This window comes from Meleagris gallopavo, chromosome Z (genome assembly GCF_000146605.3).
Source record: "Meleagris gallopavo isolate NT-WF06-2002-E0010 breed Aviagen turkey brand Nicholas breeding stock chromosome Z, Turkey_5.1, whole genome shotgun sequence".
NCBI lineage: Eukaryota > Metazoa > Chordata > Aves > Galliformes > Phasianidae > Meleagris > Meleagris gallopavo.
In genome coordinates, this window is record NC_015041.2 from 23622518 (window position 1) to 23640241 (window position 17724).

The 17724-nt window shown below is 37.6% G+C and overlaps 1 protein-coding gene across 1 annotated transcript in view; it reads right to left on the reverse strand.

Annotated features, from left to right (window-relative positions):
- Positions 1–17724, reverse strand: part of TNPO1 (transportin 1) — a gene marked incomplete at its 5' end in the record, with an annotated part of 49434 nt that overhangs the window by 9954 nt on the left and 21756 nt on the right. The window contains 10 exons of the mRNA XM_031557279.1: positions 3719–3806; positions 3891–4049; positions 5000–5107; positions 5418–5504; positions 6916–7087; positions 8773–8998; positions 10122–10274; positions 12850–13018; positions 13665–13725; positions 16288–16406. Coding sequence (XP_031413139.1) covers positions 3719–3806; positions 3891–4049; positions 5000–5107; positions 5418–5504; positions 6916–7087; positions 8773–8998; positions 10122–10274; positions 12850–13018; positions 13665–13725; positions 16288–16406 — 1342 coding nt within the window. The remainder of the gene's footprint in view (positions 1–3718; positions 3807–3890; positions 4050–4999; positions 5108–5417; positions 5505–6915; positions 7088–8772; positions 8999–10121; positions 10275–12849; positions 13019–13664; positions 13726–16287; positions 16407–17724) is intronic.

The window sequence follows — 17724 nt, forward strand, 5'->3', positions numbered from 1 at the left end:
AAAAAAAAAAAAGGTTTTTTTTTAAAAATCATTTGAGCCTACTTAAATACTTGGAAAATGTTACACATGTATTAATGACAGCTGCATTTCTGCTATATATCAGATAAACTTGGATTTTAGAATCCAAGTAGATCAACAAATCTTTTCAGACTATGATTCTAACATGCTTCTAATAGGCTTTATCTTTATGCAACTCTATAAACCCTTTTTCTCCCCTTCCCTAACTGGAGTAGAGGGGATAAAGCAAAACCAACCCAATAACAAGCACTTGTAGTTTTATAACATGGTTGAACAATCAATCCTTGAACCACTTGGATAATTACATATTCAAGCATGCTAATAACAAAAGAACCCAGAAGGCAATCACATCTATCATTATAACATCTGCTACTCGAACTTCGCATTCCCAAGGCTATCAAAGCATACATTTGGCAAAGTGCGTATCAAGAACATTTGAAGGACGAGATAGCGAATATCGTGGAAGCATATAATTGATGTTACATTCCTACTGAACACAAAACAAAACAAACACCAAGAACAAACAATGCCCAAGCCAAAACATGCCTTCTAGCCAAATTCTCCACTTTCACTACAGATCACAGTATCATAGAATGGCTTGGGTCGGAAGGGACCTCAAGGATCAAGTTCCAACCCCCCTTCCGCAGGCAGCGTTGCCAACTGCTAGATCAAGTACTAGATCAGGCTCCTAGGCCATCCAACCAGGGTGAGAGAGAGAGAGACAGTGCACCCACAACCTCTCTTGGCAGCCTGTTCCAACACCTCATTGGTCTCTCAATGAAAAATGTACCCCTGACTTCTAACCTAGATCTCCCCTCCTTTAGTGTAAAACCATTTTCTCTCATCCTATCACTATCTACTTGTGCAAAAAGTTGATTATCCTCCTGTTTATAATCACCTCCTAAGTACTGGAAGGCTGTAATGAGATCTCTTCTGCTTTCTCTTTTCCAGGCTGAACAATCCCAGCTCTTTAAATATGTCTTCATAGGAGATGTTCTCCAGCCCTCTAATCATCCCTGTGACCCTCCTTTGGACTCTGCAAAAGCCTCACATCCTTTTTTTGCTGGGGATGCAATATTCAAGAGGGGCATCACAATGGCAGAGATGGACAATCACTTCCCTCACCCTGATGGCCAGCCCTCTTCAGATGCAGCCCAGGATATCATCAGCATTCCAAGCTGCAAGCACACACTGCTGGCTCATATTAAGTTATTCCTCTACCAGGATGCCTAAGTTCTTCTCAGCAAGACTACTCTCAAAGAGTTCTCCCAGTTTGTATACATATATGGGATTACTTCAATACACGTGCAAAACTTTGCACTTTCTTTTGATGAACTTCTCTAGGTTCACATGGGCCCAACTTTTCAATTTATCAAGGTCTTTCTGGATGGCATCCCTTCTACCATACCATCTACACCACTTAGCTTAATGTCATCAACAAATCTGCTGAGGGTACACTCAATCCTATTCTGTATGTCACTGATAAAAATGTTAAAGAGTACCGATCCCAAGACAGACTTCTGAGGGACATGGCTCATCACCAGCCTCCATCTGGACATGGAGCCATTGACCATAACCCTCTGGATGCAAACTTCCAGCCAATTCAATATCCACCAAATAGTCCACCCTTCAAATCTATCTCTCTCCAACTTAGAGATAATGACGCGGTGAGAAATCACGTCAAAAACCTCGCAGGAGTCCATGTAGATGCCTTCCCTTTGTCCACTGATGCCATCATTCCATCACAGAAGGTCACTACATTGGTCAGGTACAATCTTCCCTTGGTGAAGCCCTGCTGGCTGTCTCAGATCACACGCTCATCCATCATGTGCTTTAACATGTCTTCCTGGAGGATCTGTTCCATGACTTTCCCAGAAACAGAGGTGAGGCTCCCGCCCCATAGATCTCTTGGTCCTCCTTCCTCCCTTTCTTATAAATGGGAGTGATGTTGCCCTTGTTCTGGCCACCTGACAGCCAGAGATTTTCATATATGAAGGAGAGCAGTTTGGCAATCACATCAGACAGTTCCACATCAGAACCATGGAATGCATGTCATCTGGCCCCATGGACTTCAGCCTCATGAAGTGGTCTCTGACTTGCTCTGTCCTCATGCTGGGGGGTAAGTTGCTCCCCCAGTTCCCATCAAGCAGTTCAGAGATGTGAGAAACATGAGAATTCTGGCTTCCAGTGAAGACTGAGACAAAGAGCTCATTAAGTACTTCAGCCTTCTCTATATCTGTGTAGCCAGTTCTTTCTCATTTATCAAAGGAGGTACACTGTCTTTGGCCTGTCTCTTCTGCCAAATGTACCTACAAAACCCCTTCTTGTTGTTTTTAATGTCCCTCTCCAAGATCCGTTCCATCTGTGCCTTTGTTTTCCTGACCTCATCTCTATACGTCCAGACAACATTCCTGTATTTTTCTGAGATGACACAACCTAGTTTCCCAAGAGATCTTGTCCAAAAATTCCTCAAAGAGCCTGAAGTCCCACCCCTTGAAGTTCAGTCCTGACTCCACTCTGCCAGGCTCACATTCCTCAAGATCATGAACTTGACCAGGACATGGTCTCTGCAGTCCAGGCTTCCTTCAATCCTAATCTCTTTAACAATTCCTTCCACACTGCTAAACTTCACCTCTGGTGGGACTGTCCAACACTGGATTGCTTGCAGCTTTCTGTGGTGTTTTCCCAGCAGATATCTGGCTGGTTGAAATCTCCCATTAGGACAAGATCCTGTGATCATAACACCTCTTAAAGCTGAAGCAAAAAGGCCTCATCAATAGGCTCCCCCTAGATTAGGCAGCCTGTATTAGACTGTACTAGATATCCTTTTTTGGTTCAATGCCTTATTTTAACCTACAGAACCTCTCATTCTGTTCCTGACTCTTTCTCAGAGGGAGCTCCTTGCAGTCTATAATACAGTCTTCTTAACATAGAGGACAACTACCCCACTTCTGCTACCTTGTCCATCCCTTCTACAAAGCTCATTGTCCTCAGTGGTAGTATTCTAGTCAAGTGAGTCATCCTGCCGTGTTTCTGTGATAGCAATAAGATCATAATTTTCCACCAAATGCAGTTTCCTAGCTTCTCCTGTTTATTTTCTACACTGCACGCACTGGTATAGAAGCACTTCAGCTCAGCTTTCAGATGCATTATTTTCTAGAGAAGTACTCCCACTAATTTCCAGGACAAATCTGAGGTTTTCCCCTGCTGCTTCTTAAAGTGACTGTGCTCCCTATCTCTCTGTCATTCTGCAGCAGAGACCCTTCCCCCAGTAGCTCTAGTTTAAAGCCCTGGTGATGAGCTAGCCAGTTTGGTGCCCAATATATATAGTATATCTATCTATAATTTTAATGTAGAGTCTGGTTAAAAAAGAGAAGTAAAAGGTACAAATTCAGAAATTTATCCAATGAAGCAACTGTTCTAATTAAGTTTAAGTAAATCTTTTTATATATTCCAGCAGAACAGACAGCTTTTACATTGTAAAAATCAAGCAGCAGAAGTAATTACTTACACTGTCTAAAAAAACCCATCTTTTAAACACTTAGTTTGAAGGAAAAAAAGCCACAGTCCCTTGCCGATAAAGAAATACGAAAATATACAACATGACAATGCAAGACATAGAAAAAAGGAGCTTAACAGTGGTTAAAGGAGCCTTTTATCAGTCTGTAAGATAATTATTTAGTGTGCAAAGGAAACATACCGATGCAAGGCTTCACATGCTGAAAACATGCCTTTGTCAGATCACCCAACAGTGCAAAAGAACTCTGTCGTACTTCAGGCATTTTATCCTAAAAAGAAGAAATATGACAATTCTTGAAGTGTTTCTAATCATCTTAAAGAAACTCCTTGGATAAACCAGTTTCTTATCTCACCTGCATGCATTGGTACATCAGTGTCAGGATATTGCTCCGAGCTACCAGCTGCTCAATGTTGCCTCCAAGACCTTCAGCTAAACCACTGAGTAAATCAAGAGCCACAATCATGAAGTCCTTATCTGGAGCCTCATATTGGTCTGGTTGAGCATTGTGCAACTGCAGCAAATAAACATGCATTTTCAAAATGAGAATTACATTTTCTCAGGGGTATGCAAAACTGTAAAAACAGTTTCAGAGATTCAGTGTTATACTACAGATGTCCCTGGCAACCCATAACTTTATATAGTTCATAGAAACATAGAATCATCTGAGTAGGAAAGGACCTTTAAAGGTCATCTAAAGTCCAACTCCCCTGCAATGAACAGGGACACCTATAGCTAAATCAGGCTGCTCAGAGCCCCATCCAGCCTGATCTTGAATGTCTCCAGGGATGGGACATCCACCACTCCTCTGAGCAATCTGTTCCACTCCCTCACCACCCTCACTGTAAAAGACTTTTTCCTTATTCCAATCTAAATCTCTCCTCCTTAAGTTTGAAACCATTTCTTCTTGTCCTATTGCACCAGATCCTCATAAAGAGTTTGACCCCTTCCTTCTTACAGCCCACTTTCACATACTGGAATGCCACTATCAGGTCTCCCCAGAGAGACCTGACAGTCTCCCTTCTCTTCTCTGGACTGAACAGCCTGTTCTCATTGGAGATGTGTCCCACCCCTTGAATCATCTTTGTGGCCCTCCTCTGGAGATGCTCTAACAGATCCGTGTCTCTCCTGTACTGCAGACTCCACAGCTAGATGCAGCACTCCAGGTGATGTCTCACCAGTGCAGAGCAGAGGGGCAGGATCACCTCCCTTGCTCTGCTGGCCACACTTCTTGTGATGTGGCCCAGGATGTGGTTTGCCTGCTGGACTGTGAGGGCACACTGTTGGCTCACATCCAACTTGTCCTTTTCAGTAAAGCTGTGTTCTATCCTTACATTCCCCAGCTTATACTTGACTTTGTTGAATTTCATGAGGTTCTCCTGCGCCCGCTACTTGAACCTATCTAGGCCATACATTGTTTTAATGAGTTACTCTGAAAACATTGGAATAGTAATAGAAAATTACCATGGCTTGTGCAAGGGTCTTCTGCACTAAATTTACACAACGCTGGTACACAGGTTCACAGTATGGAAGAAAGCCAGATTGCAAGGCAGTAGCAACTGACGACAGGCACTGAAATTAAAAGAAGGGAAAAAAAAAAAAAAGGGGAGAGAGGGAGGAAAGTCAGATCTATAACTTAAGTGAATGCACAAGCCAGAATGACTGTGGCAATTAGCTCAACCATAATTTTTTTTTTTTTTTTTAAAGATAAGGAGATCCTCAGGGAAAACACATAAGACTGGTACAAAATAAATCTAAGTGGCTTCTGATACAAGCTTTACTGTAAGCCTTCACAGTTACACATTCTAGTAGGTAGTTTCTTGAGCAGAAAGCATAACTCATATAAGAAGCTGATATATGATATTCAAATTTTAACTTTTACCTCTAATAAAGGAAAGAGATCTTTATCTTCATCCTTCAACATGTTCCACTTGTGGATTAACGGGGGCATTAGCATCTGAATATATTCCTGTTCAGGATAAAAACGCATCAGCTGTTGAAATACTTAATTGCAAGCTGGTTTATTTCAAAGTCAGAACATTGATATATTAAAAATCATTTCTACTTTTGCAGCAAAAGAAAACTGATGTGCTGCAAACCAAACATTTTAATATGCACAAGTAGTTTAATACTAGAGTTTATAAATTACATTCTCAGATTTTTTTTTCACTGAGACATGTAATCATCTCTGAAGAGTGGATTTTTTCCTCCATGTTTGGTTTCAGTTTTGCAACTTTCCATAGCTGTCTAGGTTGTTACAAGCTTATAACTGCCTATGGATTTATTTACTTTTTTTTTTTTTTAAATCAGCACTGCAATTGCCACTTGCATTTCCCAATCATTTCACATTACCCTGCTGTTACAAATTACCCCATGTTCCTGAAACTTCATCCTCAAGCAACTAACCATACATTAAGAAAGTTATTTTCTATCCATCTAGAAAGATAAACTTAGTCACTCTGCAATAAACTGATCTTCTTTGCCTCTGTTCGGTCACAACATCAAGCAAGGCATCCCTATGTTAGAGCTACTGCTCCCAGAAGATAGCTCAATAGCCAACAAGAACTGTCAGCTAACCCTACGTCCAAAACCACGACATTCAAAGTGACTGAAGAAAGCCCCACCATCACAAGAGCTCCCATTTATCTTCCTCTAGGCTATATGAAAAGGCCAAAGAGATCAAAAGAGAGGCCTTTTCGTGGTGGGATGTCTTGAACAGCAAGTAAAGTGCCATAGCAACAACTCAGATTGATTTATTCTAGTGGATCTATGTCACATGAAGCGCTACAGAGAAATAAAACAAATTTTAACAGCCATCATAAGAAGATACATACAATATGTGACATCTACACATTCTACTAATAAATATACATTGAAAAAAAACAGCAAAATGCTCCATACTAGAGTATTGGCCTTTGCATTATCTGTATTTTTTTTTTTTATTTGTAAGTTGCATATCTGTTCCACTCTCATACAATTTCTATCGACGATATGCTCCACTACAAAGGAAGATGCACAGAGCATCTGAAAGTAGTTTAAAAAAAAGAAACTGGTCATTAGAAATTAGCATACATTCCAGCAATTCCTCTTAAATCTGACTTAATATTTATATTGGTACACATATCTCTAAGCTGAAAAAATCTGAAAATAAAGTAATCATGACAAGAAGCACATTACAGAAGCCAGTATACTTAGATCCATTGTTACAAAATTTAAAGTATTTGCCCAGCGGGTAAAGTACATGCAGTTTATGTATTTTTCATACAAACATTTAGTACCATCAAAACCTACAAGGAAAGGTCAGTGTTTCTGTTTGCAGTGTGTAAAAACACAGTACAGATGTATGATGAGTATTTTTATAGAATGTAAGGTATACTCACTGGTTTATTTAGATGATGGCCTACAGAATCTGCTAGAGTTCCTATAGCATCATAAAGAATAAGCAAGTTTTTATGCTGGTATTTACTAAATGCGAAGACCAAAGTGTCAAGTATATATGCAAGATAAGGAACAAGCTCTGTACAAGCCTCCTCTTCTAGAGTAGCAAAGGCACTGAGGGACAAGAACAAAAACCAAAAACCATGTTAGTCAGTACCTTTGGGAAAAAAAAAAAATCTACACCAAAAACAACAGAACCCCAAACACCCCACATTCTCCATTTCTTTTTAACATAAAACTTTATTCATCCTAGGTATGTTTTCAGAATTGTTAAGACTGAGATTACTGCAGTAATACTGTGATTGAATACATAAGGATCTTGTATTATGATGAACAAAATTCAAATAATTGCTGTAAAAACTATAATGTATACACATAAAGCCTACTGTGCTGCCAAAAGCATTACTGTATACAAGTTACAGTGTTTTAACTTAAATAGTAGGAGTATAAATCTAATACTGGCTAAATACACACCAAAAAAATCAGGTGCATCATTGTTTTCAATATTTCCATTTTAGCTCTACTGAAAGGAGACATACTTTTGCTTCTTCTAACAGTTTCCACTGCATATTACATCATTCATAAACTTTCCATAAGGGCATTGAACAAGTGCAGCACAGCTGTATTTAACTACACACACATTTCAACCATGGTTTTAGACAAGGCGCGCAGGAATCTGGAAAGGTTTTTCTTTGTTTCATTCTGCTTTTTTTTTTCTTTCCCTTTTCTTTTCTTTTCTTTTCTTCCCCTCCCCAACCCAAGTAGAATTTGTAAGTAACTCTGATTCATGGGATCTGAAAATTTGCGAAGAAAGAACTGTTTTCATGTTCCTGTTTGTTCTGGAAGGAACAAAAGGTCATCACTGTAAAAGACAGGTGGATAGGAGCAGAAGTTAGAGCTGAGGAAATGTGCTAGCCAAATGTTTGAAAAGTTTTAGAGACAAAAATGAACTTGTGTTCAATATGCAAAACTTACTTAGTGTATTTCATTAAATTAATTATATCTATCTCAGACAACTCCTGAGCAAAGCTTAGTACAGGAACTCTAACCTCAGTGTTGACATACGCACTGCTGAAATCTAAAAAAACCCAAACAAATGAAGACCCAAACATCTAAAATGCACCCAACAACTCTCCAAGTTTTAGGCATGCAATCACAAGGAGATCTAATTCTACTTTGTGAAGAAGCCTTCTTTTCAGCCTGCTCTGTAAATTCTTGCCCCACACATACACTGACATAGATGAGCTTCGTGGACGTGTGCAATTCTCATTTCATTAACACTGCATCCTTTAACAAAGCCTAATTTTGTTTTCCTTCTAAAATATATGAGACAGAGAACAAAATGTTATCTCACAGGACTTCCTTTCAAGAGAGAAAGGAACATCCCCTGTAACAGTAACTCAAATCTTTCGGTAATACCGAGACAGCTATAAACAATGTCATGTTAGGATAGTTTTCTACTGTTATCGGTATTGATCTTATTCCAAGGCATATAAAAAACAGATATCCAGCCAATGAAACTTCAAATAATGAAAATAAACAGGTGTCACACAGATGGTTGCTTTTACTGCAGCACGTTTTTTAGCTTGATGATTAATATACTCTGAAAACGAGCTGTACAAGGAAACACAAGTAAACTTTTAAAATTTTATTACAATAATTTGTAAAGCTGAATCTACTCCAGTTTGAAAAAAATGCTAAAATGAGGTCATGCATTCAGCAGTAAAGCATTAAAAAATTTCCAATGAAGAAGCAATATCACTGACAGTGCTTCTAGGTTAAGGAAAGCTTTGGCTCACCTGCAGGCAGCTTCTTGTACTCTCTTGTTGCTATCCAGGATACGCTGTAGCAACTCAGTCATTAATGGCTTCAAGTATGTGTCTGGGGGTTGACTAACTACCCAGTGTGCATAGCGACTAAGAGTCCAGCATGTAATGGAGCGCACAAGAGCCTTTTTGTCAGAGAGGCACTGAATAAGGTGAGGGATCAGCTCTGGAAGATATGGAATCATACCCTGCATGCAGCCTGTGAGAGGAAAAAAAAAAAAAAAAAAAAGAGAAAAAAAACACACAATAAAAACCAGTTACTTCAGTACCAGAATTAATGAGAAATAAGACTTCCTAGAAAGGCCACTGTCATTCTCTTATTGCATAATAATACATTTTAACAACATGCAAAGCAAGTCTATCTAATTTATGTTAAGTTATAAGAGAAACCTTATCATAAACAACAGTTAAACCTCCCCAATTAAATTTATACGCGACTGTATTTCCGCTTCAGTGCTTCCCCAATTTCCAGAAATTCTGCTTTATTAAATGGAGTAAAGCACGTACATAAAATGAGTTTATAAAGCTTCAATGTCCTAAGTCAGACTACTCAAGAGTGACCAAAACACCAAGTACAGAAAGATTTAACCTTGATAACAAATAATCACATCATTAAAAAGGATATTTTTTCAGCAATTTAATTTCCTTCTTCTGATCAGCAATAGCTGACCTTCATGTCATTAAGAACAATACATTATTAAGATTTATCAGAAGTACTAACTTTCACCTTGCTTGAAGTGGAATCAAAGCCAACAAAAAAGCTTTTCATGAACAAAGAAAATGTAGGCACTATGGGAAAAAGAAAGATAATGCAGGCAAACACAGACCCAAACATATTTCTTCCATCTGCCAAAAAGACAAAGATGCTGTAAACGCAGACAAAAGGCCAAAAAGCCTTAAGTACAGAGAAAATTAAGTTATCATATGTGAAACATAAAATGATCCACTAAAAGTGGCTCAGGGCATTAAAGTCAGAAGAATGGTCTTTTTCGTTTCTGAAAACAACAAATAAAATGTAAGGGTTGAGTTTATTAAAATTATTTTTACTTCTATTAAATCAAATTAGTACCTAATTAGTGACAAATAAATATATACTGAAGAGTTAAGAAAGTGGGAGTAAAAGAAAACTTAAGTTATTCAATCTTCCAAATTTAGAAAATTTAAATAACACCAGTCACCAACAAGTAGATGTAGAGATTAAGGAAACTAGATTATGAAGAACACTTACTTGTTTGCACAAGTAAACGTACCTAGAAGGAATCACAGACCTGCCTCAGAGCCAGACAATAAGTTTACTAAGTTTATATTCACTGTTGCCTTACCTTCAGCAATCGCTCCAAGAACAAGGATACCTGATTCCTTAACTACCCATTCGGGATGGAAGAGCAATTCCTTTAAAAGAGGCAAGATGTGTGGCAAAAGTTCATCACGAAATACATTGGCCAAAACATCTAGAGCAGCAGCAGAACATTTCCCTAAGGGGAAATAACAGCGTTAATCTCATTTGCAGTTAGCCAGTATAATTCTCATTTTAACTTTGAGCTGTCAGTGGAGTGTCAGGGCATTATTACAAAAAAAACAAAAGCACTTTAGTTTCATTACAATATATAGTGCGGCCCTTTCCTCTGGTATGAGGGTACAGCTTTTAGAAATCCAGTTTTGCAGCACTTACATACCCACTAAAAACACATATATTGCAGTGACATTGAAATGCTCACTGACAAAAACCACACCATCATAATGCAACATTCTATATACTACATAATTTCAGGACCGCATAACACTAAGGAAGCAGAAAGGTCTGAGATGTGAATGTAACAACTGGAGAAACTAGAGAGAAATTACCTAATAAATAAATAAATAACAGCATTTGATAAAAAAAAAGAACAAAAACAACATGATCCATCTCTCAAGGCAACCAACATCAATCCCTACAGAACGAAAGCAACCTGCATGCCTCTGTTTTGAACTCCTGTATAAAAAAAAAAAATTCCTGTACACTCATACAAATAAGAGCACCTTGTGCTAAGTATATAATCTCTTACTTGTAGAACAAAAAAAAACTCATAAAAGAAAAATCAAGAATGTCATAAAAATATGATTCAGAAATTATTGTTTTCTGCTGTAGTGTTGTCGTATCTAGAAAATAACACTAAAGCTATTTTATGAAGAATGGGTGTATTATGAAATTTATATTGTACTGTTTTGCTCATTATGATCTCAGTTCCTTACTAATCTGTCAGAAAAGTTCCAGAGGGAACAGAACTATATAGAAGATAGGCATCAGACAAAATATACAAAGCATATGGTAGTATGAAAAAATCCTAACCTAGATCTAAAAGCTACCGGGCCCATTTAGGACAGAGAAAAGTTTTAGATGGGATGTAATAGCTACCAGAACAGAGAATAAATATAAGACTTTCCTCTCTGCTTCTAGATGAAGTTCAAAATGTTTGCATGAAATAAAGGAACCCTCAACTTACAGCAGATCTCAACTGCAAAGCAATAATTAACAGCACAAACTCCCAACAAAGATCTGCACTTCCACCCATCAGGTAAGACTTTCGGCTTTTACTAGGGAAGAAGGGAACCAAAATAACGAGTCTTAATGGAAACCAGTGCTGCTAATAAGTCAGGCTGCACTGCTGACTCTTCTCTGTTAAAATTGGAAGTTAAACATAGAACACTACAAAGAAATAGGGGTCGATTCTGAATTTCAGATAATCCAAATTATCTCAAGTCCAGATGACACATGCCAATGAGGATTTCCCCAAATGTTCTGTTCTTCCACAACTTCATCTTAACTACAACTCTGGACCACAAGGTACTCTGTCAATTTCAGCTGTGCTTTTCATAGTTGAAGAATATCAGAAAATTTGTATTTAATAGTGCAATCTCTACTAACAACAGTGACAAAAACAGCATAACAAACCCAAAACTATCTATTTTTTAATAAGAGACTTTATGAAAAATGAGTTTATTTATATCCTTACTTTCTTTACAAGTAATAATAATTCTAAAAAATCAGACAAGCCTCAAAAACATTTCATGCCTAAGCTTCAAAGAACTTTTTTGTTTGTGATTAAAACTCTGGGCTTCGTAAGAAATACAAAACTCTATGCAGATATGTCTGAATCTCAAAACTGATGAAAAAGCTCTCTAATAGAATCATAGAATGGCTTGGGTTGGAAGGAATCTTTAACATCATCCAACTCCAACCCCCTGGCCATAGGAACAAACTTTTCTACAATGTATGTTTCATTATTGTAGTGAGAAGAACAAAACAGTAAGAGCATGATTTGAGAAGTTTTTTGAACCAGAAGTGAGGCAGCCCATAAAATCAAGTATTTCATTTTTATGGCTACTCAGGAGTTGAATGAAGTAGCCAGAAATCACGTAATGAAGTTGTCAAAAAACCTACCTAGTGTGATTTCCTATTTATATAAGTAAATCTAAATTGCTGACTTTCTAGATTAAAAGAAGAATACATATTTTATCCAATTAATCCACTAAACTAATCTCTATTGTCCCCATGAAATTGTATTTCCTCATTTTACTAGCCAACGTCTTCAGGTTCATAACTGAGAAATCTGCTCCTGGATAAGGAATAATCAGCTAGAGAATCTGTTCTTCCTTTTCAGGCAGTCAGGAGTAGAACCAACAAAGAGAAAAGAGTAGCAGCTATAAATTTATCTCATGTGGAATATAGTAAGAAGACAAATCCTTCCCTGCTCCAGCAGCTCCTCACTGCTATGTCTGCTCTTGATAGCTCATGCATTCTATTCTGGTCAGAAGCAAACTTTTTTCATATAAAAATAAATATTGGTAGTAACAATAATGCCATCTGAAATAACCTCCTGCTTCCCCACCCCCCAAAATACAGTATCACCCCAGTTATACCTACCCAAACCACTAATTAAATCAGAATTTATTTTCCTCCTGCTCAAAAGCAAAGCCCCTGTATTTCCATACACAAGATCTTTTTCCTGCAGTTCTCATATTGTACAATTAACTGTATTTTAACACATTTTACACATCACTTTGACATACTTAAATTCCAGTCAGAAATAGCATCATCATCATCAATTTCATCATCATCATCATCACGATCTTCAATGCCATCTTCCTCGTGTTTCTGAGCTACTGTTCGTGAACGATGAAAACGAGGTCTTATGTCCTGTTCACTATCTGGAATAGCTTCATCTTCTTCAACATCTCCCTGTCATCAAAATGGTTTCATCAGTACGTTACTCAAGGAAGTTAAGAATGCATGGTAAATTTCAGTTCAAGATTTTGTAGCCATATGAAAGATTCACACCTCACTTGTGCTGTCTGGCTAACTAAAAATGCCATTGTTCCTGCACTCTCCTGCAATGTTTAACTGAAAAATTACAGAAAAACATAAATAAGATAAACTCATGTAAAAGTATCAAGTATCTTTCTTATTAAGAAGCTGCAACTGAAAGGAATGAATTAGAAGGCACAGAGACATACTCTAAAATGCTAGGATAGAAAAAGCTCTAATTCAACCTAGAAGGGTATTAGAACTGATGCTGAAATTTTTTAATTATTTATTTTTTTTAATGTTTCCTTGCAGGAACGGGTCATGGGTAACAGTATCTCAGCACCCAAACTGGATGAGTGCAGACAAGAGCAAATCTGGAAAACCCAATGATTACTTTCTAGCAAACCCAGTAATGACAGCATTTAGCATTTGGAGCAGTCCCTATATCATCTTGCCCCAGAGATCTAATTCTCCACTGAATAGATGGCAGATCAGATTTGGCCTATCAATCAAATCATTCTGATTCACAGCTCAGAAGTTAGCAAGGTATTTCCATAGAATGAAAGAAATTGATGCTCACCTTCAGCAAAATAATATCTATCTCCGAATATTTCATACCATTCACCAGCACAGGTATCAGCCTACAAAGGGATATTGATATACATCATAACAATGCTTTAATTAAACAAAGATTTTCAATTACCTGAGCCTTAACTTTGGTTGCAACTCCTCCCAAAAGAAACAGAAATCCAAAAACCCAGAAACCTGATACAAACTCAAGCTCCATTTCATGCTCATCAGTATTTATACTCTGAAATAGTACTAACTCCACCTCCCAAACTTTCTAACAAGTGGGCTTCTCACCTTAAAAACAGGACATTGTTGTTTCATAAAATGAAACAGAACTTCTGAAAGGTGCTTTAAAATAAGTCTAAAGCAGTTCAAAACTCCCATAATATGGTATCACCAATAGTCTGTGAACCCCACCTTGCTAAGTCCAGAAGATGGAAGGCTACATTGAACCCTCTTAACATAGGTTAAAAAAAAAACACAAAGCCAACCAAACCAAACATGTATGAAAAGCTAATACAAGCTTGTAATACTGCACCAGCACCCATCCACATATGATCTGCAACTGAGAAGTATTCATTCTGAAGGTAATTAGGACAGTAGAATATTCATGCATCTCAGTGGCATGTTACCTTCTAATATTTTAGTGAAAGAGTAGTAAGCATTCTGATTAACACCAATTCACTGGCATTTCTGTAACATACTTCATGAAGTATGCAAAAATTATGTATTTTATAAGAAAGCCTACAGGAAAATGGAACAAGATATTATGTTTCATTGGATATATAAACAGATTTTTAAAAGAGCTTGTCCCACCCTTATTTTAATATGTTGGGGCTTTCTGTGGGCTTTTTTTTTTTCTTTTCCCTGAAATTAATTAACAGCATAGCTCCACATTTAAATGGGAGTAATAATAAAGATTGCTTTCAACAAGCATGTTGAGATCATGAGAAATACGTTGGTCAGTCTGAAAGTAATACCTCCTATTTATTTCTATGGAAACTACAAGAGATAAAAAGAGTAACACTATTTGATAGAGCAAATTCTCACTACAAAACATGTACTTTTTCAACATCCACCACTACCTATGCATTTTCATTAGTGATGACCAAGAGCCTGCATGCTACACTCATAAAAATATCCCCCACTGTCGCCCTTGCTGAAATGCACCACCCACCACCTCTCTGCGCTCACATCCACTGTTTCGTGTCCAGAAACATTCAGCAAGCATCAGTGAATGTCAGTGGGTGACACTTCTTCCATGTCAGATGCCATTTTGTCAGACCATCCCTTTGCTGCCATTTGTCTTATGGCAACAAAATGTAATGAAATATTGGGAATATTCAGCCCCTTACTGCCATACTACTAACATTCTGCTTCTGACACTATGGGCCAGCATAATAAAGTAGGAGGCATTATTTTCAGGCAGTCCTCATATACTAATAATTTCATCCATTTTTTTCCCAGAAATTTAGAAGATTCTTAAAGGAAAATAAAGCAAATATGTAGTATGAAGCTGCTGCAATGTTAGTGTTCATTTATGTCAGAAGAAATGTAACACTAGTCAACTTTTCAGTGTAAATATGATGCGTGGCAGAAAGGATGTGTGTAGAACTAGTAACTTCAATCATAGAATATCCAAAGTTCAAGAGATATACAAGGATCATTGAGTCTAGCTCCTTATTTACTATCACTCTTTTTTGTCTGAGCTACAAGAGTAGGAATTAAATAAAATCATTTTAACATTTAAAGTCATTTATCATAACATTAGTTTTCCTGGTTTCAACTCCTATTTTTCTACTGCTATGGTAGGTGTTTTTATCTCTTATGACTCCAATTGCTTATGAAAATTATTATTTTTTTAATGGATTGTTTCACATATAAATGCCACTACCTACGGAAAAGGGAGTTTTTCTTCCCTTCGCATCTTGACCAGAAGAACAAAAATCATAGATAGAATATTGTAGTATTTTCAAAAATCTTCCATGTGTATACAGAAAAAGAATAAAGCACAAAAAGATCTCCATTTACCAGGAGCGGTGAAAAATTTGTTAATTATTAGAAAGAAGGTTTTTCTAAGATTTGTCTAGAAAAAGTTACAAAACATGTAGACATGTAAATCTCAGACATGGATGTTCATCCTCCTTCAACTTAAATCTAAGTGATCTTAAGTCACTTTGTTATGTTCTTTATACGAACAGACAACTGTTGGCATGACTATACACACAGAAAGATTGCACTGAAATCCCCAAATTCGCAGCTGTCAAAGCTGCTTCTTCATGTGCACCATGGTATACTACATATTAAAGAAAATGTCATGTGGAATGTTTGAGTTTAGCACACAACAGTATATCTTAGTATCCATCCGATATTTAACAAACTTAAGCTTGAGGTAAAGCACTCCAGCAGTACAGTTAGGTTGTTTCTACATCTAGCTAAGTACGAAAGAGAAGTCCTTTAAAGTAACTCTGTACCACAACCATTTTTACTCTGCACAAGAACTAGCTACAGGAAAATTCTTCTAAGCATAGACTAGGCTAGATACAGTCTTTTTAAGATTGTCTTGGAACAAGTTCATTGAATTTCAAAGATGACAATTTCAGAAACAATCAATTGTAATTACTAATACTTACTTAGTAAGATGCCGACATAAAACATCCTTACAAATGGGTTGTTCAGCCAAAGTCAGCCAAAACTCACAGGCCTCCAAAGCCACATTTTCATCTTGGTCCTGGGTCCTTAGAAGCATGTACTACACAGTGCAAAAAGAAATTACTTGTGTAAGTTCTAGGTGATCAAAAGAAACTACTAATGTTGGAAAGTGTGCCCATAAGAACCTGAGTATGCCACCACAGTATTTTTGTTTCGTTAGTAAGGTGGGAAGAAAGACTTAGGAGACTACCTGGTGAGACTTCTTAATCCTATATGATTCAGACTGAATTTGCGCATTGAGTAAGAAAATCATTACAAAGAAGATACAGACAAGAGACTCAACCTAATGAAGTTTCTGGTGAACATAAAACGACCTCCCCTTCACTTCTGAATAAAAAGGTACAAGTATGTGTTTAAAATGGAAAAACTTCTAAAAATTCCAGTACTTTCACTTCCAAAAACTAACAATGTGACAATCTGAATAAGTAGAAGTCCCAACATGATAACAAATCAATAAACCGAAGTCTCAGAGTTTTCTAGCATGAATGGTAATTCATACACTCAGTATCAAATCTGTAAATTTGGAATGAAACTTCAAACATGCTTAAATAAAAATATAATGAATTACAAGCATAAACAGAATGTCTAAGTATACCAGTACTAAATCAGTCTCTTACAGACAACTGTCAGAAGACGGTTGCAACAGCCAAAGTAGTAACTCTTACGATTTTCCATACTGCCACTTATTTCTGAAAAGGTTGGTTTCTTAGTATTAGAGCCTGCTGTAACATTTTTATCAATGATTTTTACGAGTGGATTGAGTGCACCCTTAGCATGTTCACAGGTGATATCAAGTTGGGCGAAAGTGTTGATCTGCTTGAGGCTAGGAAGGCTCTGCAGAGGGATCTGGATAGGCTGGGTCAAATGGTATTCAACAAGGCTAAATGTTAGGTGCTACATTTCAGGCATAACAACCCCATGCAATGGTACAGGCTTGGGGAAAGTGGCTGGGAAGTTGCCTGGTACAAAAGGATATGGGAGTGCTGTTCAACAGCTGGCTGAACGTGAGTCAGAAGACTGCCAACATGGCTAAGAGCGCCAATGGCATCCTGGTCTGTATCAGAAGCAGTGTGACCAGCTGGACTAGGGAAGTGATGGTCCCTCTGTATTTAGCACTGATGAGATGCCACCTCAAATATGTGTTTAGCTCTGGGCCCCTCACTACAAGAAATGCAGCTGCAAGAACACACTCAGAGAAATGAAGTTGGTGCAGGGACTGGAAACAAAACTTATGAGGAATTGCTGAGGGAATCGAGGCTGCTTAGCCTGGATAAGAAGAGGCTGATGGGAAACCTTTTTGCTCTAACTACCTGAAAAGAGGTTGCAGTAAGATGGATGTTGGTCTTGGGTCTTGGTCT